This window comes from Micropterus dolomieu, linkage group LG04 (assembly GCF_021292245.1).
Source record: "Micropterus dolomieu isolate WLL.071019.BEF.003 ecotype Adirondacks linkage group LG04, ASM2129224v1, whole genome shotgun sequence".
In the NCBI taxonomy this organism is placed as follows: domain Eukaryota; kingdom Metazoa; phylum Chordata; class Actinopteri; order Centrarchiformes; family Centrarchidae; genus Micropterus; species Micropterus dolomieu.
Window position 1 is genome coordinate 12,201,662 of NC_060153.1, and position 23,637 is coordinate 12,225,298.

Sequence of the window (23,637 nt, forward strand, 5' to 3'; positions counted from 1 at the left end):
GCTTTTTTTCCCCATTACCGTTCTTCTCTCATCATGATAGAACGAGACAGATGAGGCCAGAGAGAGAGAGAGTGAGAGCGAGAGAGAGCATTTTATTACTATAACACTGTAATTTAATCGTTCACAATACTGTTTGAGTGACACTCGAACCAGTCAAGTATATTAAACGGAACTGCACTGAACAAGAAGAGAGAGCAACATATTCTACAAGGTCAAGTGTCTGTGGAATATCCTGTCCATATACTTTAGTGTACTTTTGGTCTGGGGCTTTTTTTCATGGACAAGCCCGATAAGTAAATGTTTTTTCAAAAAGTTCATTGCTACAGCACTCAGAGGGCATTTTTCACAGAAGACATGTTGACATGTGACAGTAGGAAAAGCACAGGTGTAAATAATATGATGAATGGTGGCTGTATTCCATTTAGGAGCCAGTTCCAGAGTTCGGTGTTGTACATAGCTCACTGACTTTCTGGGACACTTATAGGAACATTGTTAATAACAGTTGTTCAACCTGTGCTTTTCCTGCTTTTGCAAAGTCAAAATGGGTCCTGGCATTGTGAATGTTAGTTATTGTTAATTAGTTAGTTATTAACATATTAGGAACAAGCCAAAAAGTCATATATGGAAAAGGGCATATGGTGTTTTAGGCAAAAGTGAGCCTTCACCTTTGTGGCAGCAACCTTTACTATTTCAACATGACAATACCCGCCTGCACAAAGTGAGGTCCATAAAGAAATCCAAGTGTGGTGTGAAAGAACTTGACTGCCTTCACAGAGTCCTGACCTCAACCGCAACAAACACCAATGGGATGAACTGGAAAACCGACCTTATCATCCAACATCAATATCTGTGCAAATCCCTGCAGCCGGGTTCTAAAATCTTGTGGAAAACGTGCCCAGGTGAGTGGAGGCTGTTACAGTGACATATTAATACTCATGGTTTTGGAATGAGATGCTCAGCAACCACATAAATGTATCTTTTTTGGATGTCCACATACATTTGGCCATATATTAATGTGTGGTAGGGTACAGAACACTCATGGTGGGCTTTTCTGTACAGTTTTTATTTTATTCTACTGAATAAATTCCTTTGGTATGCTCACTCAAATTCATTTTACGCATCCCCCCCCCACCTCCCCTCCCTCTTTCTTCTCATTTCCTCAATCCCCCCTCTCTCAGTGAGCAGGTGCACAGTGACAGAGTCACTGGGCTGTGAAATCTTAGCTCCTTGAGACAAGTTTCATGCCTCTCCTGTCCAAATACACACACACAGCCGCACATGCTCACACATAACGTTGCTTTTGTCCTATTTTTCATCAACTCTTTCCTTTCTCCACCTCTCCTTTCCCATCTTTCCGCTCTGCCTGTGTAGAGATTGAGTCAACAATGTGTGATGTTCATGAATTTAAGAAAAAAAGGGAAATCAAATCAAACTGCTTTGGAGTGAAAAATCTATGCAGAGTTTAATTAGACAACAACAGACGTCTGTGCGTGTGGGCATGCTTCTCTCCTGAATATGTCTCTGACCACATCTACATCTTTAATGTCTAAGACTGAATAATGTATGAACCCCCTGGGCTGGAAGACGCAAACACAAACACACACACACACACATACACACACAAAACACCTATTTTACCGCTTCCATTTGCACAAATGTCATAAAGCACAAGCTAACAGTAAGCCATAAGAGAATGGCCACATCATCCACAGTCCTGCGCACCATCATCTTCACAACTGTCTTGTCATCACCAAGATCATCTTTTGTTGATCTGAGAGAACAAAGCGTGGTTCAAAGAAGACCAAAGCCTCCTGCTGTTTCAACCACAATGGCTTCTCTACTATCAGTTTCCTGTTTACATGCTGCACACTTCCTGTTGGAGTTAACACAGGACATCAAACATGTTTTACTTGTCTGTACCTGCGTATGCAGTTGATCATTTCGCATCTCAGTTGAGCATGCCGCATGATCGTGTGTCTCGCTAAAGCAGTCATGGATGCATCATAGTTCTAATTTGACTTTCAATTACCTGCACACTGTCATCTTTTCCACAGGCCCACACACGCACGCACACACACGTCTTTTCTACTGCCTCTTTTCAAGATGAAGATGTAAAGCCGAGGTCAAGGTTGGTTTCTGCAGCAATTGTACATTATAATGCGGTTTAATTACTCCATTCTCTCTATATATCTTTATGTGGTTGAATTACAGAACAGGTTGACAAATGAAAGGGGGAAAAAGCAGTCATAGTGAATGCAGGTGCTTGCTTGCATGTGTGGCACAATGGGTCAGTAAATTGTTGAATATGAAAAGAGTGTGAATTATATATGCTATGGCATTTGCAGTCATCAGATTTCAGTGTAGTCGAAAATCCATGGGAGATATTGGTCTGACATGTTTCACTCAGAATATCTTCTGTTGTGTTCATTCCTCCTGTAGAATTCAGAGACTTGTAGAATCTATACCAAGACATACTGAATCTGTGTGGTGGCCGGTGGTAGCCCAACACCTTAATAATTTGTTTTCTTTCCTTTAATTTGTCACCAATCTGTATGTTGCTGTGGTTTCCCGCTGTAGCCAAAAACAAGGGTACTAACTACACATTTTCCCTCTTGATACACCTCCAAATCTCTGATCCTCTAAGGGGGGATGTTTTTGAAAGAAAGGACTACCCTCACAGAGAGCTGGTTGCACCCACCTCTACAAATCATCCAGAGCGGGGCCATTTACAGTAGGTGCTGCATTTCTTATGGAAACCATGTCATTTTGTAGCATCAATTTACAGTCCTGCACTAACCTCTGCCAGGAATGGGCGTGAAACTCTCTCATGAGTCACTGCTGGACAAACAAGCCCGATTGGCTGCCATGTAATGGCTGTAAAGGAGCAGAAACATGGGAGAAATCAAGGAAACACACACACACAGGTCTGATGTTCTGGATAGAGAAATACTCCAATACACTAGTGAGAGTTAGTGACCTTACAGTATGGTTGTTGTTTTGTTATGTTTTGTTTTTTGTTATTGTTGTTTTTTTCCACGGCATTAGGAAAACATTGCTGAAAACAATTTTGTATTGCCCCTGATATCTTCTCTCTCAGCTTAATTGTAGGACAGTCTGTTTCATAAGGTTATAAGTGGAAGACACTTTTGCGGTGGCCGGATAACAGCCCACAGTGAGCCATCATGACTGTTTCCTCCGCACTGAGGAGAGGCAGAGAAAAAGACGGAAAGAAGGACAGAGCGCAGGGCCCGCGCACGGCGCCTTGCGCGTTCCCGATTTCTGCTGCGCACAGACAGCCGGTGCGGAGAGAGAGAGAACGAGAGAGAGAGAGGGAGGAGAGGGCTGCTATTACTAGTGACAGAAAACGGCAGCTAGAACATACAGTCTGGAGAGCAGCTGATGCGACAAGGTAGGAGGAAAGCAAACACCTCAGCATCCGTATATTCATTGTTTACTATCAGTATCCATCGCTGATGTGATGCAGATTGAACGGCCTCTGTTTTCAACCTGATTGCTGTGTGCTACAGCCTGATCCGATGTCCTCTCTCCGTGCTGTTGTGTGTCCGCAGATGCTGAGCGTCGCCTTGCTGTGTGTGTACGCCGTCGCCTTTGGACACGTCTCCGCTCGCTCCGACAGCGGCAATTTTTTGGATGATAAGTGGCTCGCCGGGCGATGGGATAAATTCAGAGATGTAAGTAATATTTATGGCTCCTATTATCAAGGCCCTTTCCCTCCTCATTATCTCATTAGCAACCCCAATCCCCCCCACACACACACATACACACCCCTTCTCTCTGTAGCCACCCCTCATTGGTTTGTGATCATGCGCTCCTCGTTTTCTCTTTGAGTCCAAGTGACTCGTCACGGGGCCCGTTGTGGTGTTTGTCACACGTTCATCACCCGCTCCACTGAGACAGTAAATACACGAACGATACTAGGATGATGCTTGCCCGTGACTGTGTTTGCGTGATAGCAGTGCCTGCTCAGCAGAGATAGCCAAGGCCTCTGCGAAACACAAATACACATCACCTAGCTGTCCGAGAGGCACCGCTGAGTCCCCGTAGGGGCCTAATTATTGTCGGGTATGAGGGAAATAGTCCGCAGCAGTGATGCCTGGATGTGCTGCTTCTTTAGAGGAACCAGATATAGATAGTGGCAACAAACCAGTGGAGATTCAAGCCAGAGTTTAGTGCACTCATGCCTGTGTATATAATATAGAGGCTACCAATATAACAACGAAAAGCACAAGTCCCATTTGGGAATAAAACAGCATATTAACACAATGACAAACAAAATTACCATTATCCACTGTACACAACTCACACTATGAGTCCCTATGGGAATATTTAAGGAATATTTCACTGTGTGCAGCAGTGATTCGGTATGAACTGATCTGGTTGCTGCTGGTGAGTGTCTTCACTTCCACAAGGTGCTGTCAGCCACCATTACGCTGACATGCTTTTTTTTATAAGGTAAGTAATGCTGCTGCTGATTGCCATGTCACATAGCTACCATACAGTCTCTGGCCATGTAGCCCAGCTGGCTTACGAGGCTTAAGCCCTGAATGTTTTTAGCAAAGCCCCGAATCCACTGTGTATCACGCCCGGTGGGTTTTTTCTAGACTACTAAACCTCGATCATAGCTGGGCAGGAACCAATGTGTTTTAAACTGAATGAAGCCTCGACAGCAGGACAACAGGGCCCCCGTGTAGTCTTTAACCGGATGGCTCAGCCCTGCATGACAGTGCGCATTACATTACCCAGCTTGTTCATGCAGTGGCAGCTGATAATAACCTTTTATTTATTAGCTGTTATTTCAAATATAGAGTGGCTTCAATATTTGCTCAAAACTGGATGGGGCATGTTGTTATGTTTGCCATAAAATGTAGCAGACTGTGCTAATTTTACTTACTCAAATGTGGACCTTGGTTGCTTTTTAAATTATGTTTAGCTTAGCTTATCTTATCTTTTCTTATTGAATTTGTTGTTCCATAAGGTGCACCACTTATTTGACTAAAAGAGAATTAAAACAGATTTAAGAGGGTCTTGGAATCTTGGGTCATGGTTTGAAATATAGGTTTGTTTTGTTTCATATAGCCTGTGTTAAAGGAGACAAGAGACATTTTTTGACAGTAAACTCTATGTTTGAAGTGACAATAATAATTGTTTATTTACATCACACTTATTTATAGCTTATTGCAATAGTTATCAATAGGTAAGCCTCAGATCTCCAGTGACTCTAGATCTGCCCCTGGTCAGGTTGCTGCAAAGAATTACTGTATTCATGCTTTCCAAAATGCTTGTTTTTTTACAGTATGTGAACCGTACACACATTTTTTGTACAATAGGCCTACATTAGAGATAACAGACAGAGGAAATCACTGCCATTGTTTGGAAATGAATGTCTCAAGTTACAGAAAGTAGAATTCCATGTAAAAAGACTGGTTAAGTCTTTCAGTATATAGTGCAATGTAGGAATGGGGTGTTGTTGCTAGAAGGATATCTTGCCTCTAACCACATATCGCGGTTAATGGTTCCATACAAGCAGAAGTGATATGTACATGCTTGCACTTGCACTCACTTACATACACATACGCGCGCACACACACACACACACACACAAACAAGCACATGCACAAAAATAAGCATGTATGCACACACATAAATTATGAGTAACAGGCTTTTTGTTGTTGAGTTATACTTTGACTGTGCAGCAGATACAACACGGTTAACATAATGCACTAGAGAAAATACGCTTTTCACTCACAGCAGCTTCAATGAGTGGTTTTACCACAGTGCTGCTCACATGCAGTAGGATGTTTCCCTGAATTACAGTGCAGCCCTTGGTATAGTTGATGTCATGGAGAGAGAGAGAGAGACAAAAGCAAGAGTAGCATTCTCTTTAATTTTCAGTACAAGTTCTGTCTGTTTTATACATGTTTTAATGTTTATGTAATTTGTAACAGGCATGTTTTTTTTTATCTCTCACTTTCCCTTGCCTGCCAAACTGAAGCATGTGGCTCAGGTGTACCCCTGTGATACACCTCTGTTGAGCAGGATTTGGATTATGCAAATAGGGTGACTGAATGCCAGAGAGGAAATGTGATTGGCCATGTGCTGTGCTGTTTAAGATGATCGAAACACTTGACAAAGATTGTGTGTTTGTGTGTGTGAGAAAGATAGTTGAGAAAGCTTGGTGACTGTGTTAATATAAACAGAGGTCTATAAATATCCTCAAGGTGAGAGGACACTTAACCTATTCAAAACAGAACAAAAAAGATAGATAGATAGATAGATAGATAGATAGAGAAGGAGAGACGAAATAGAGTGGAGTGATTGGTGAACTGAAGGCTCTGTGTGCATTCACATCTGTGTTGTTACCTTGAAGCTCAGGCATTAGCAAGAGCACAAAGGCAGTATGTACTCTCTGTATGCCTTTCATTTCCTGTGATAGTGCTGTGTCCCAGATTGTCTGTGTGTCACTGTGTGTTTTTGCATTCTTTCACACAGGAATCAGTAGGCTACATTGTATTAAACTAAATAGCAAAAGAAGCAATGACAGACAGTCCTGGCAAACTTACTCCTGTTTCTCTTTTGTTGCCAGTTAACTTGTATCCCCACTATGTTTCCAGTGGTACAGAGATCAGAAACCAGGTACAAATATAGGTCCATTGTAAAACATTTATTTATAAGGTCTTACGTTACCTTTTTGGCTCTACATGGTAGATAGATTTGTACCTATGATGGCATGTGGGTTTGTTCAGTTACAATAACATTAGATATTATAAACAAGACTACAATATTTTCACACAAAAGCAGGTTAGAGCAGTTTTTAATAATGGCTGTTGTAAGGATGAATATAAGGTGGACAATGCTTCTGCAGTCTTATTTATGAATAAGTCTATTTCTATATTAATCTATACATTATCTAGACACACTGAAGTTAGAAGTGATGCCTATCTTGTTTAAAGTCTACAGTTGCACATAAACGAGCACATGCATCCCAATATTGTCACTGAAGTGTCACTTACTAAATACACTTTATAGAGGTTACAGCTTGAGGGGCCAGTTAGTACAGGAAAGCTGCAACTGTTTGTCTTGGCACATACCGCACTGCCTGTGAACACGTATCATGTAAATGTACTTCTGAGATACATAGCCCCATATACATATATAGGCCCATATTTTTTTTTCAGAAAGTGAAAAGATCAGCCCGTTTGATTACACCCTCAAAAATGGAACTGGAGCATGTTGCACATGCTCTTTTAAGTTTAAAATTAGCTTAGTTTTAACATAAGAATTTACTAAGTGGGGAGTTATGCATCACTAAATTGAAACAGGTTGCACAAATCATTTCTCACATAGATACAAGTTTTTACTAAATTAAGTTAGTTAACCCATTCTAACTATAATCAGATATTTCCTTGTCACTGAACTGTATGAATACTTCTAACCCTGAAACATATTTCCATATGTATGCATTTATAAAAAACACTACATTTATCAAGGATTGTCAGTTAAGTTAAGTTAACTTAAGTTAAGTTAAGTTAAGTATTTAGCCTCTTAAAACTATTATTTTTGGAAGTTATGTTAGAGCTTATGATGCTACAGTAACTTCCTGATCACATTGTTAATTGCTTTTGATTGTACAGAGCTACATATGTTTGTTAGCAACAGATTAACATTATTGTAATCTAGCTACTGGCATTTCTTAAGGTTTAATGGTTCGACAACAACAAATCCCTAGTTTGAAACTAGCTAGAAGCTTACTAAGAACTAAGTAAGGATTTTACACACAAACTATTTATGGATTCACAAATAGCTTGTGAAACCCAGTCATGTTGCTTAAAATAAATGACGAGAGTAGTTCATACAGAAGTTAAGTTATCTTAGTTTGGGACGAAACCCTTTAGTCCTTATCTTAATCCTACATTCAAATAGCACAGTTTTATAATTAAAATGTTTTTTTTCTTTCTCCCAGAACCTCAGCAATACACCCAGTACAGATACTTTTTAAATCTTATCCTGGTATTCTGTGCCAAACCTTCCTTTACTTTACTTTATTTCAATTTTACATTTTAGGCATGTACTGTCACTTTCATCTTTCTGCAAGAGCCATAAGTGGGTCTCCTGGTAAGTGCACTAGATAGAATCTTGGCCATTGATTTACTGTAAGTCCTGTTAGGGTGGCTGGAGAGGCCTGGGGCTCTCTTTGCTGCACTGGTGCCATCTTAGTTTTTTAGACATTCTGCTTCTGTTACTGGGCCTTTCCTAGCTTTCAGCTCTGCCGTACAGTAAAAAGATAAGCTGAGATAACAATGGAACACAAGGAATGTTGTGTGATGAAGAGTATAATGCGTAAATTAGCGTCTTTCCATTATCTCCTCTCTTTACCTCTTATCTCTCATTCTGTGCATGTCCGTCTTGTGTTGTTTGGGATGTGGAGGGTGAATGATGTAGGGAAGGTACAGAGCTTGAGGCCTTTTCCACTTCAAAGCACCTCAGTGTGTGTATTTGTGTATTTGTGTGTTTATGCGTGCGTGCATGTGACAAGCTTGAGCAAGACGAGCAGAGCCAGTACAGTGAAAACATGCACATATTTTGCCTGTTGGAAGTTAGGGGGGAGGCTTGAAGGAGTCAGGAGTGGTAAATAAGCCATTAGGACACAGTTGGAACGGATGATCTGTAAATTTCTGAAAGTATGGTTTTAACGATTTCATGAGGCCTTATTTCTATAGGCACACAGATAAAACCATACAGAACAAGGATATGCACACCAGCAAATTACGATGTTATCAGAGCCGAATACACACACTGTTGTATTTGTGTGTATTTGTGCACATGAGAAAAAAAAAACTGTTACAACTCTAAGAGAGAGATAGGAATAGAGGTGGAAAGAGATGGTGAGATAAATTGAAATGTTGCTATTTTTAGCGTACACTCAGGAGGCCATTAGACCTATTGTTGAATTTTGGGTTTTTCTGTGGTTTCTGGAAAGTGGGTGGCTGGTTGCATGTGTGAAGTGCATACCTCCTGTTATTTGATGTGTTGTAGTGCTGACAGATTCTGGCTCTACAGTCAGTGTTGTGGTGATAACTTTGTGTTTTTATAAAATTGTGTGTGTGTGTGTGTGTGTGTGTGTGTGTGCATTTGCGTGCGTCTGTTGATTCCATTAAGGAATCAGACCGCAAGCACTTTTGTTGTCTTGACTGGTCTAGAGGGCCTGGCCCCCATAATGCAATGTTCTCATTATTCATTCTCTATGGTCTGCAGTGCTAGAGGGGAACCATCCTGAGCAGAAACAAAAGCACCTCTCCATTTGGCTATCTTTGCTAAGCTTTCAGTATGTGGGTTTGCTTCATAGTAAGATGTTACAGTACTGTTCGTAATTCTAAACAAAAGCAACTGACATGAGCCACTGTTGTTTATCTCTTATTGTAACATGGACCTTTATAGAAGTGGAAGGTAGAGCAGGAGAAGTGATATAGTGAGTAATGAAAGGGTCTGCAGTTACGATGCCAAGGGTTAGAAAGGGCCAGCAATGAAGGATTGGAAGGAGAAATTAATTAGAGCTGCGAAAAAGAGAGAGATGACCGTATTCACCTTATAGAGCATGGGGAAGTAAGACAGAGGACGGACTCATGCTTTTCGCTGGTAAGTCCTACAGAAACAGTTCAGGCTAGTTGAGGTTTGGGTATTACTGTGTAAAGATAATATCCAACATTCCCATGTGTATTGAAAATAACAGTACATTAATGCATTGAGTTTAATCATGGAGATTCAATTACACTGATAAGCTAAAAGAAAACAGAAGTAATTACTTTGAATTCAGCAACAGTTCATATGAAATGTTTGAGTCAAAGTACAGTATTTGCACACAAAAAATGCATCAGTCTCATGCAATGCAGGTCAGTACATGTGACTGTCACAGTGTCTATTTCTCCACGAGCGACAATACAGGAAACATACGTTACTGAAACTGCATCTCACAAACAAGCATAGCAAGGCCAAGGGGTAAACCTATTTTAGCTTCCTGAAGAAAAATTGAAAGCGTATTGTTTTTAAACAGGAAGCTAACTAATTTGTACAACCACATTTCAACCAGCACGGAACCTTTCTTACAAGATGTGTTTCTAACCTGTCGCACAACCTGGGGAACATATTACAGACTTAAAAAATGCAACATTTGTACCATAGATAATATGAAGTAGACGATCTGCAGTAGTACAGTACAGCAGTATACTGTTGTACTGCATCTTTATAAAGATAGTTACGCATTCACTCCTCTCAACTCCTCCCAACCACTCACCCTTTAACTTTCCCTCACTCCCTTACTCACTTCCAGCCTTCTGAGTAATAAAACCTTGAACTTGATACTGTTATTATAGTAAATGCTACGTGCACCGAATATATAAAAATAGTACAATGAAGCTGCTCTGTACATGTGAGAGTGAGAGGTAATTGTGTCCATAGGAATAATTGAACTGTACACAGAGGAAAACAGTTCTGAATTTCACTCTTTAATTGAATTTGCTACATCATATTGGTGGAGATTTGCACAATGTTTGAGTGTGCAAATCTACGACACAGGACTTTAATTGGGTGGATAAGACACTCGTCTCTGTTCAGCCACACTGTGGGATTTATGCTGATAAGATGTTTTTTTCTCCCCTCTTTCCCTCCCTCCCTATTTGTTCTGGCATGCAGAATTGAATGAGTCACTCACACACACACCAAAACACAGAGCGACAAAGAGAGCTAGAGAGAGTGAGAGAGAAAGAGAGATAACATTTTGTTTTCTGAGTAACAATAAATCACTTGGTGCAAAAGCCACATGTGTGCGGTTTGAAGCAGTGTTTAGTTAGTTGATTAGTAAATTAAGCCAGTAACTGTGTAATATTTTTATTAATTTTGAGGCATGGTTATTCTACTATTTTGGTAGCAAAGATATTATAGCCCTAAGATTATTTATTGATTTGAGGTTACTTCACTTCCAAAGCAGCTTCTGTCAGCTTTTCTTTTTTGCACTCTATTGCATGTTTGCAGTCGTCACACTTTGTAGTGCAATTGCTGCACAGCGATTTCCCCTGGGATAAATACAGTTCCATCTTATCTTATCAGAAATCAGTTGACACAGTCACATAATAATAATAATAATAATAATAATAATAATAATAATGATAGTAACAATAATACAACACACTAAAATAGATAACACAACATTAATCAAACATAAAAAGCAGTTCCGGAAAGGCGAGATTTGATTAGTGAACCTGGACAGTCTGGTGCAGTCCTGTGTTTGATGAGAGATTTCAAGAGGGTGGGGCCAGCTATGGAGTCCTTTGGTGCTTGGTCCTGAGTGGTGGTGGTGCAGGCTGGTGGGGTGGGAGGGGGCCTGGTTATGGATGGCTTTGTGAGTAAGGAGAAGGTGACTAGCCTGCCAGCTGGGGACAATAAAGTGATACTCACAATGTTAATCAGTGTTAGCGTAAGACTTAGGGTTAAGTATGTTGTGGTTGTGGTTACGGACATATGAAATCTCCAGAGAATGAGTTTCAATTCAAGTCTTCCTATTTGGCAAAAACAAGTATGCGTGTGTGTGTGTGTATGTGTGATGGAAAAAAAACAAAGAAAGAAGACAGATGTGAGAACGAGAACAGGTTATCATTGTGACAGAATGAGAGAGGACACAGTGCAGTGTTGGGTTTGAATGGATGCCCAGAGACAGAACTGAGAGTAAACCAGAGAGTGAGATCTCTTATCGCATACAAACACACAGTTTTAATTTAAATTAATTTTGTTTATATAGAGGCAATTCATAACAGTTATCTTAATTGAACTTACTTACTGTACTCTTTTTAATATTATTTACAGAGACCCAACATGAGAGGGAAAAGAGGGAAAAGGAAAGGATGGGAGAGAGAAAGAGAACACACTATAGCCCAACGCAAGTTTCACATAGAGATGTAAAACAATTGTAATGGTAATGCTACAGATATCAATGAAAATAAATAATAGGAGTAATAATGATAGCAATGGTAATGATAATAACAATAGGACTAATAATAATAACTATAGCAGTGGGTTTCAAGCAGGATCCAGACTCCACAGCTCCAGAACCAGAAATACCTGCAGAACGCAACAGAAGGAGAAATGAGAGAAGAGAAAGCACGAAAAATACGAGAGAGGGAAGATGTTGAGTTAGTAACATGCATTAATGGGATAAGAATGCTTACGATCTACAACTCACTATTTCTTAAGCTCCTTGTACATTTGCATCATAAGCCAGCACCCTCGAGGCGTGCCTCCTTCTTGTCCTTATATTAAAAGCAAGCAAATCACTCACCTCTGTGCCATCTTTTTTTAGACTGTTGAAACACATCCCCAGGCAACAGATTCAACCATGTGATTATATCTACGGACGGTTTTAAAAGTTCACTTTCAAACCATTTAAGGAAAGAGTAAAGCACTTTGTTATGTGGGAAATGACATATATATATATATATTTGCAAAGCTTAGAGTCTGATTTAATGGATTGATTGAAGATGTTAGCACCTTAAAGTTCCTTCTAGTGCAAAATGTGACATTTAAAACAGAGGTTTTCTTTGATGTTAATCTGATGTTAATTCATGTGTTTCTTTTCCAGAATTCAATGCTAATTTTACTGGCTGATCTGATTTAAATAGAAACATTTCCCTGAAAGCCTCACGCCTTCACTTAACTTTAAATAGTTAGTTACACAATATTTTCTATTCATATCTTTAAACTGTTAAGTGTAAAAGCCACATAATATATAAAATTATGAAATATAAAATTCCATAAGGTGTTATAAGGGAGTATGCTAAGCAGCGCATGCACACACACAGACACACGGGCCCCTATTGATGCATATGACGGCACAGAACTGCTGTCACAACATCAACATTATGTTGACTGAATGAAATGCATGCTCCACGTGTTTGTACTTGATGGTGTGTTGGTGTTTGTGTTCCTAGATTTCCATCCATTTATTTCATAATGCAAAGTTTCCCCTCTAAAAGAAAAACCTAATCAAAATGAATTCCTCATTCTCTCTCTTTGTAATGCTTTCTCCTAAAGGAAGTGGAGGTTTGTATGACTGCTTAATAGTCTCGTATCTGCCATGTATTATTTACTCTAGATGCCGTTTGGACAAAAAATTTTTATGATTTTGTTTACTGGTGAAATCTGTTTCAGGAGCCTGGAACATGGACGCCTTCCAAGCCCTTCGATCAAGGTGGGTGTGAGGAAGAGAGCCTGGAGTGGTTGTGCTATTCGCTTTGGGATAAAACAAAAACACACTAGAAAGGACAAAGAGAACTCATGCCCCTTCCAAATCTGAACAAATCTTTAAGTAGTATTTTATTCATAGAAAATATTTAGTTAAAATGTTGAATCTGCATATGGATGTGTATCTGCATTAATATCTACACAGTGATGAACCACCATGCTAATTGGCTGATGGTGGTCAGGAGTTTTGGAGAATACGTACATACAACTAGGGATATGTTATGTGGGAATATTTATGGCATTGTACAAGAGGGATCTGTACGAAAGTACAAGTTACACTTACTGTCACAGAGTTATGGCCTCTTAAATTTATTACCTTACTCTAAAGCCACCCATTAGTTTTCCAGTATTGCTTGAAGGTAAATGTGCGTGACGTCAGCATTTGGTTGCTCTTGCACCACTACTCAAGAGGAAAGGCAGTTTATTAATAGGTCATGCTTGCAAGAATTTGGCAGCCGATTATAGGAAAACAATGTGACATATCAAAACACAAATGTATGACATTTATTTAGGGTCACCCAAATATGTAATGAACTGTATATTTTTAATTTTGGAAAAATCTCAGCTGGGAAAAGGCCCATGGTGATAGGTTCACCTCAATCCAAAGAACCCCAAGAAAGACTTGGTTCAGCGGTTATTAGCAACAAAGAAAAGTGTTTTACAATTGACCATGTGATCATCACTTGTTCCTTGGTCTAACTTTGCAACAAATTGTATTACAATTTTAAAAAATCCTGCCAACTAACAGATAGACAAAAAATTGGGAGCACAAACCATAACCTTCCTGGAGGTAAATAACACTACAGCACCGTGCATCATTACAGGTGTTACAGTAGATTTACCCTCCTCAAACCATCATGTTTCTCAGTTAAATTTGGTCTGATCCCTGGAACTTAGACCCTCAAAAACATGTTGTTCCTGGAAACATGTTGTAGGGTCAGCCCTGTGACTTGTTATGGCTCTGTAGACAGAATTAGCAGCAGTAAGGAGGTACTTCTTTGTGAAAACTTTCATTTTGACACACACACTACTTGACCTATTGCTTTACGTATATGAGTGTGTGTTGTTGCTAACTTCAATTATTTTCACTACACCAACCAGTGGATTTAAGTAGCAAACATCTGTTATTGAAAAAAATGATGGTTTTATATTCCTTGATCATTGTATTATAGACAGTGATAAGCTCATACGCACATCCAGGCTCACCAGGACATGAACACATTCACTCTCACTTATCACTGTATCCTCAAACACACTCACTCACATGCATCCACACACACACATGCACAGACATGTCAGGGAAACAATAGCATTAGATTAGTGCGTTGGAGGATGGAGGCAGGATAATCTACCAAAGCTGCTCAGGGATTACAGTAAGGTTCTTTAGAACAGAGGTCATTCGCAAACTGTTCTGAGATCAGCTGAGGGCCTTAGATCTTGCGCATTGGTGCCACGCTAAAGGCTGACGAGCTGTCAAACAGCTTGTTTGTCTTTCCCAACAAAGATCACAACTGTCAGCCTAAGGTTCGGATCAAAATCAGCTGTCACCTCAAAAACGAGATATGGCCCTCAACTGAGAGATCTGATACCAGATCAGTTTGAGGATCTCAGCAAGAGCATGAGTGCAGTGCAGGCTGACGCAAGGTCAGAAGTAGCCTCTGTAACCAGTTCCATCTGTTTTTAGCTGTAAGGATACTTAATGGTATTATGGCTTTGAGTTGAGAGTGAGAGAGACGTTGCCAGTAAACTGTATGTAAAGAGACAGTGGCTGGAATTAACACAAACACACACACACATAACCACCACTTGTCTAATCCTAACCTTACCCTAACCTTAAACCCAGTCTTCATCCTAAAATTGAATGATTTATGTTATGGGGACTTGCATCTTTTTCTCCATAAGGAAGGCAAGTCCCCACAATGCGACTGTAAACAGATTCATGTACCCACAACATGAGTAATACCCGCCGACACACACACACACACAAACACACACAGAACTTAGATCTGTAAAAAATAAAATCAAAAGGAAGTACATAGTACTAGGATTCATTGATTGAACAAAAGGAAAGTGTAACCTTGGAAGCTTGACTCTCAGCATATGCTAATGGACTTGGTCTTTTTAGAAAGATCTTTAAATAGAGAGGCAGTGTTTTTGTTACACACCCATATATACACTTAAAGGAATTCATATTCTATATGTTTTGTTTTGTGTTTTCAGGCCTTGATCCAGCCAAAGACCCCTGTCTTAAGATCAAATGCAGCCGCCACAAGGTGTGTGTGGCCGAGGATTACAAGACTGCTTCTTGTGTCAGCCAGAGGAGAGTCAGGTAAGAAGACACACACTTGCTTTTTAGAAACAGGCCTAAGTTTCAAAGCTGTTCCCCTGAATTTGCATTCAGACAAAGCTAGATATGAATCCTCAAATGACAATGGATAAGGAGCAAACCAGATTGTTTTATTACTTCCCGTCTCTTTTCTCCTCCCTTGTTTTTATTTTTATTTTTCCATGACAAGCAACAACACACGAGGGGCGGCTGTTTTCTATTTTTCCAGCTGGTCAACTAGTTGTCCGGCTCTCTTGTGACTGTTGTGTGAAATTATTTTTTAGTCCAATTACCCCAGCACTGGCACGGCCTTACAGCAGACACAAAGTCCTGCCAAGTGATGTGAATGGGCTTTGTGTGTGTGTGTGTGTGTGTCTGTCTGGGACACTGCAGACTGGACAGAGGACAGTAGCGCCATACTGACCCCATTTCACATTCTTAGCAACAACACAATTACCACTGCACAGTGCCAGCAAATCAGATAATAATCACACATAAATCTAAAATCCCTGACTCATTTCTGAAACTGATGTAAAAACAAGAAAATACATCACAGATGCAAAATGCTTTGAAAACATTGCTTTTGAATAAATCAGGGAAGCTTAACAGTGCATTGTGAAGGAGACAATGTCAAATGATAAATCAATGTTTTCATATGCACACAGTCAGATGTTTAGTGTGTGTAAAAAATGTCCTTTGAATCTTTCTCGTCTAGTTTTAAAGATGCCAGTTTGTACCAGAGCCCGGGGTCAAAGTGCACACCCTGCCCTGTGGTTCACCCCTCTCCCGTTTGTGGAACTGATGGCCACACCTACTCCACCAAGGTACCTGCCCACACAATCACAGCATCTGTCACCCATAGAAGACATTTGAGCACGCATCAGTTACATTTCCTCTTGATGAGAGACACATTCTGATTTTACTTCCTTTTCTGCCTCTGTCGCTCGTGCTCAGTGTAAGTTGGACTACCAGGCATGCATCACAGGAAAGAAGATCGCTGTGAAGTGTCCTGGCATGTGTCCTTGCCCCTCTCAGCCTGAACAGAGCTCTGCAGAGAAGAAAGGTACAAGATTCTGCACACATGACTGCACACCGCAAGCTAGGATACTTTGGAGAGGAAATTATGCTTAATTAGAAAGTCTTCCATGGTGTCCAAGTCCAGGTTAAAGCCCCCTCCTGGCAAACTAAAGCCCTTCTGTCCTGTCACAGTGTCTTTTAGCATGACACAGAATCCCTGAAGTTTCAGGGCAGCTGTGCTATAGCTGAGTCATCTCCATAAGGGAATAGGGGAATAATAAAGCGCCACTTTATATCATTAATCATTATCTTGTTCCTCAGTGTGCAGTGAATCTGACCTGAAGGAGGTGGTGAGTCGTCTGAGAGACTGGTTCAGAGTGCTGCATGAGAACGGCAACCACAAGAGAGTCAAGATCCAGAAGCCAGAGAAGAACAGTGAGTCACATGGCGTGTACCAAGCAAAGAAACGAGAAAAAATTTCTTCATGCATTCTCAAGGTTGTTGTTCCACTGAGACACCTGCCTGCGTGTACCCTTCTCTCATTTTTTAACCTTTTCCCTGCAGAATTTGATGTTGGGGCATCGCCTATTTGTAAGGACCCTCTGGGCTGGATGTTCTCCCGGCTTGATACAAATTTTGACCTCCAGCTGGACCAATCAGAGATCAAGAGCCTCTACCTGGACAGGAACGAGCCGTGCTCCGATGCGTTCTTCAAATCCTGCGATACACATACTGACAAAGTTATAACCAGCTCTGAGTGGTGCACATGCTTCCAGAGGTATACAGGTATGGTATCTCCATGTATAGTTCATTAATAGATTCCTTATATAATAAGAAAACACCAAGTTAGCCAAATATTATTTGATAAAGAAGACAAATGCAAACAGAAGAATTACTGCCAACTATTTTAATTGTCCTTGTAAACATTCATCACAATTGAAAGTAATTACAGTACTTAATAAAGTTGTGCTCATACACTGTTTTTCTGTGCAGTGAGGGATTATCACCACCATTTTGGATGCACTTTCAGTTTTGCCTCCTAATAAAGTGTTTTTTTTAAAAATGGCTTAATTTAGCTTGTCTAGAACCTGTCTGATCGCATGATCGCTCGTGTCCATTGCCCCTTCGTACTTTATTGTAGAAATTTTGATCTTCACCAATCTCAGCAGTTACTTTGGTGAGCACAGTGTTGTCATAAACGATCGAAATAATGGCCCAAACTCAGAAAACAAGGCAATTTGTAATAAATGAGAACCTTTCTTTAATTTATGAACTACCTTCTGCAGACATAGAAAAAATAGACACCCTCCATTCAGTAAGAATGGCATGTTCTTCCTTGATATGTACAGAATACATTATTGTACTCTGTAAAATACAACAAAATGCAAACCAATACAATACATTGCATTAAAATGCCATTGTATGAGACCAAAGATGAAAATGACTTTTTTTGGACATAAAGAAACAGTATTTACAGATGAGTCACTGGAGCTGCACTTTTGAAAGCAGAGACGGCAGTATAACAAATATCACAATGAAAGCACAAAGTACACAAAGGAAGCAACGTTTCTACGAACAGATGCATTCCCAGAAAAAGCAGACTTCTGCAGTTTGTTACCAGAGTCCCTTGTCTCTCCTTTTCAGAGTCCCCTTGTAAAGCAGAGCTGTCCAGTATCAACAAAAAGCAAACGGGGAAGAAACTGCTTGGTGAGACACACACACACACACACACTCAAACACACATAAAAGCACACACGCACACACACAAACAGTGTGTTACCCTCATTCATTGTGTGCATCTGTGTGTTTTGTCTTGTATGCGTAGGTCAGTATTTACCATCCTGTGATGAGGATGGTTATTACAGGTCCCACCAGTGTCACAGCAGCAGCGGCCAGTGCTGGTGTGTCGATCGTTATGGCAACGAGGTGGCCAGCTCACGCACCCATGGCCCTGCAAACTGCGGTAGGCAAAACGCATGGGAACAGTGTGTCACGTTTCTGTGTTTGAAAACATAGAGATGCCGCGTTATTTGTATTAGGCATCATGGAGGAAATAATTCATGCATATTAATTTCAACACACAATTGTATTTTTTTTTTTGCATGAAATCTGTCACTTGCGTATTGAATATTCCCATAGCATCTCAAAATGACTTAAAGTATCTCAAAATAATGAATTAGTATCTCTAAGTTATTAGTTGAGACAGTTTCTCATTATTTTGAGAGACTGTCGTTATTTTGTGTCAGGGTTTGGTGAATGCAAGCCGGAGAGAGAGCCCAAACGCAAGACATTGGAGCAGAGATACAGTTAAGGGATTTTATTCACACTTACTGAAACACGTACACAGAAAGGTGTAGACAAAGTCTAAAATAAAGCTGAATCCATACAGTACAGGAACTAGGTCCAAAACAGGCAGGAGAGACTGGCAGGCAGGCAGATTACTGGGTGTGAATAGACAACACAAGTTACTGGACACTAAACATATATAAATGACAAACTAATACAGACACAAGCAGACAGATCACCAATAACTACAACCAACAGTGAAAACAGACCGAAGCTGGGATTAAACAGAACTCAGAGCAGACATGGACAAAACAACACAGAAGTACACAGACCAGAAGTGAACACTAAGACATGAACTAAGGCACAGGACTAGGAACTAAGATAAGAGACAAGCTAGATACTAAGTAAACATAAACATGCGGATGAATAAAATAATAAACAAGGCTACACAGAGACTAAAGCAGAATGATCAAAATCAGATTAATTAAAGAAACTGGCAGAGAACATAAATTGACACCTAGCAAACAGACAGAACTCCAGCATGATGGTACAGAACTAATACATGAGACAGGAACAGAACTGAACAAGAACTAAGACAGACACCGAGATGACAGAACAGATCAGAACCACCACACAGAACAAGCAGAAGACAGAACAACATAGACCAACTCCACAAGACATAAACAGACAGGACCAAATCTAAATGCAAACACACACCAAAAAGACTGGATACAAGACCACAGACAGACAGGATTGAAAACCAAAACCCAACGGACTATATAACAGACAGCTAACTGACCAAAAACTCACAGAGTGCTAATCTTAAATATAGCCGACAGGCAGAATGTGACATTTTGAGATGGTTTCTCATTATTTTGTGATGGTTTCTAGATATTATTTTGACATACTCAGTCATTATTTTGAGATACTAAGTCAATATTTTGAGATGGTCTCTTATTTTGAGATACTCGGTCATTATTTTGAGATGGTTTCTCATCATTTTTGAGATACTAATTCATTATTTTGAGATGGCTTCTCAATATTTTGAGATTGTTTCTCAATATTTTGAGATACTAAGTCATTATTTTGAGATGGCTTCTCAATATTTAGAGATGCTAATTCATTATTTTGAGATACTAAGTCATTATTTTGAGATGGCTTCTCATTATTTTAAGATGTTTGTCATTATTCTGAGACACCAAGTCATTATTCTAAGATGCAAAGTCGTTATTATGCAACACTAAGCCATTATTTTGAGATACTAAGTTATTATTTTGAGATGCTAAGTCAGTATTTTGAGATACTAAGTCATTATTTTGAGATGCATAGTCGTTATTTTGAGATGCTATGTCATTATTTTAAGATGCACAGTCATTATTTTGAGATGCACAGTCATTATTTTGAGATGCATAGTCGGTATTTTGAGATGCTGTCATTATTTTGACATACTAAATCATTATTTTTAAGTTTCTCATTATAATAACTTAAAGGATCTTTTTTTCATCGCAGTGGTGGAAAGGGACTTCCATACACCTTACCACACTGTATTTTTATCACTGGTTGGGCTCATTTCTTGTTTGTTTAATTCCTAAAAATGACAAGTTGCGGTCATTAATGGGGATTAACGCAGTGGTGTCAATCTTCTCATATCAACTATTCACTAACTATATCCCAAAACTATTCCTTGAATTGTAAGATTTGGTTTATCCTCTGTTTCTAGGCGTGATTTTGGAGTCTTCTGGAGACCTCGGCAGCGGAGACTCGCTGTTCACTGACGACGATGAAGATTCCTTTGTCCTCGACGACCAGGCCGGGATGGATGACGAGGACGATGAAGATGAGGATGACGATGACGACGCAGATGAATATCTGTCGTAATTTTCAAAAAGAAAACAAAAAAAGAAAATGAGAAAACTGTTTGTTTGGTCAAACTGCACGTTTCTAGGTGACTTCCCAGGCAGATACTTAATCGTACTAACAGCCTACGGACTACTCTCTGTGTATTGTTTGTTCATTAGTAAAAGAAAAAAATCCCCAATATTCCTGGCAAACATTTAAGGTTTTTTTCTTCCTCTCTAAGTATAAAATATGATTGGTTTAATGGCACTTGTTCACTTGTGTGTCAGCCAACCAGAGAACATGACAAGGACTAATCGATAACCAATCCAATGCTTTGGATTTGGTCACGTGTGCAAAGACCTCTCCCTTCATTGGACAGTCCATGTCTTCTATTGTGTCCTGTCCTTGTGCAGCACTCTGATGCCTCAGTGTGTTGATGCCTGAGGCGCAATGTTAAAGAGATTTCCCCCTTCTCAATCCTTCATCCTCTTCCTCTACCCTCCCACACTTTTACTCAAATGTTCCTGTGTATAGGTGGGATGTTGATGATGTAGATAAGAGAATATTGCACTCTTTAGGTTTCTTTTGATCTTGATTTTGTAACTGTGACTGTAACTGTGTGGAAAAACAAGATAAGAGTTAGACATGCTTCATTAGGAGAAGTAAGGCAAAAAAAACACCCCACAAAACAACACAGTGTGAGTTGGATAACAATCAGAACCGACATGCTAGCTGTTTTCCTGGAGACACAAATCAAGTCAAATCATCTCAAAGGCTCAGCAACGAAGAAAGACAAATTACTGCTTGGCCAGTGGTTATAGGGGGAAAATATTATCTATTTTTCTAATCCATTGTTGGATGAATACAGAAGATGAAACAGATTTGTCATAGCATGTCTAATGCTGCGTATTGTTGTTTCAGCCTGTAGAACCAGAGGCTAAACCTTTGTGGAACTCAAAGTATATATAACGGAGCTAGAGGGTGAAAAAAACCCTCAAGCGTGTACCTATGAAACCACACTTGCATAGTTCTGAACTTCTTGAGCCACAAGTCTGTGTGATAAAATGTTTACTTACCTTTATTATGTCGGTGAGCTCAAAGAAAACCTCATCACAGCTCAGAAGAAACATGGAGTTGATGTTTAAATTTTTTTTTGAGATATGAGTCTTGGACGTGATTTGAGCGCATAGTGTAACAGTACAAATCTCTTGCACAGTAATAAAACACAGAGCCATGCAGACCTGTTGTCTGGCAGGGAATAAAGGGTAAGGTGTGCCTTTTACTGGTGAGGACAGCTGATGGTAATAGTGGGAGAAGCATGCTTACTGGACTGACTTAAGCTCGTCATTACACTGCACAAGAGTGGCTTTACAGTCAAGCTTATTTGGGTTTTGGTATGGCTTGTGTTTTGGGTCTCTCTTATGATGGTGTTACATAGGCCATATTTCAGATCCTTTTGATTTGTTACATAGGCTAGCTAGAATGTAGAGAAGCACAGATATACTTAGCAGTATAGCAGTTAAGGCATAAAAACACTTAGATTCTTCTGGATTTGAAAATGGTTTATATATTAGTACACTGGCTAGAGAAAGCTTTGGTTTAGACAGCTTTATATAATAAAAAGAACTATCTTTAACGGTGTTTTGCTTTTACTTTGATTTAAAAGCTTGATTTGTATCTGATCTACTCTATTATCTAACTATTTATAGTGTATATCTGTCAGGGTTGAAAACTGAAACTGATCCCAGAAGTGTCCTATGGCTGTTTATGCAGACCTGGGATTCGCTGAGCTCTTGTGTAAATTTTTTTTGATTATTAATCTGCCGTCTGGCTTCATTTTGAATCAAACATCTGTTGAAATTCCATGTTAAGACCTGAAAAGTGCCATCTAACTGTTCGGTAGTTCTTCTTTTCTCTCTCTCTGTCCCTCATTCCTTTTAACTTGGAATTTCAATTCACTTTAGGAACTGGAAACATTTCAGTCTTAAAGTGTGCTGTTTCATGAGTGTGATGACATGCAAATCATTTTGATGACCTCAGACACTGTAGCCACTCTCAACCAATCACACACTGTCATCACAGCTCCGATAGTGTTAAAGGTTATGATACAGATGCATTTTTTTACAGTGTATGTATGATTTGCTGAAATAAAAGCTATATTGACCAATATTTGCTTGACTGTGTTGTCATGAGTGTTACTTAGACGACAGACATGAAGGCAAAGTCTTGTTTCCGTGTGACCCAGTTCTGTTCCATGTTTATTGATTTGGTTCTCTATTTATGTGCTTATATTTTAAAAAATACAGATACATCGCTGGGGTTTTGTGCTATAAATGTTGAGGATGTTTAATTTGAAAAAAAAAAGTATGTTGGAAGTGAGAAACCACACATCTATAATATCTCCTCATTTTAAGGTGTACAACTGTTGTTGAAATGGCACAAAATCTGCCATAAGTGGAAGTTGAAAGTATTTATGCATCGCTTAAAGCTTATTTCAAATGAGGGAAAGCCTACATTGGTCAGGAGTGTCAAACTGCTTGTATGTAGGCAATGAGTTGTGGGTGCAGGAACATTACTGCATTATAGAGGAGAAAAACAGGTGAATATTTTATGAGCCACTGTCACACCCACACCATACTGTACATGCATGCCTACATACAGCACCTCTAAGCACACATAAACACATGTAGAGCAAAACACATAACACTAAATGAAGTAGCACAGGAAAAAAAGCATATTCCTTAACCTGCAATTTTTTTCCCGCAACAGTTTTTTTGTTTGTTTTGTTTTTACACAGCCCAGTTTAAGCAGGCTGCAGGAACTCACATAATGCGTTAATCTTTGCGTGTGTGTGTGTGTGT

The 23,637-nt window shown here is 39.6% G+C and overlaps 1 protein-coding gene across 1 annotated transcript; it reads left to right on the top strand.

Moving 5' to 3' along the window:
* The first annotated feature begins 3,268 nt into the window (after positions 1-3,268).
* On the top strand, positions 3,269-22,945 carry spock3 (SPARC (osteonectin), cwcv and kazal like domains proteoglycan 3). Its single transcript, XM_046046987.1, has 11 exons — positions 3,269-3,409; positions 3,570-3,692; positions 13,216-13,255; positions 15,529-15,637; positions 16,350-16,458; positions 16,589-16,697; positions 16,973-17,086; positions 17,216-17,437; positions 18,296-18,358; positions 18,477-18,614; positions 20,658-22,945. The coding sequence occupies exons 2-11, from the start codon at positions 3,570-3,572 to the stop codon at positions 20,813-20,815; spliced, it is 1,185 nt and encodes a 394-aa protein (XP_045902943.1). The 5' UTR covers positions 3,269-3,409; the 3' UTR covers positions 20,816-22,945.
* Positions 22,946-23,637: the final 692 nt, after the last annotated feature.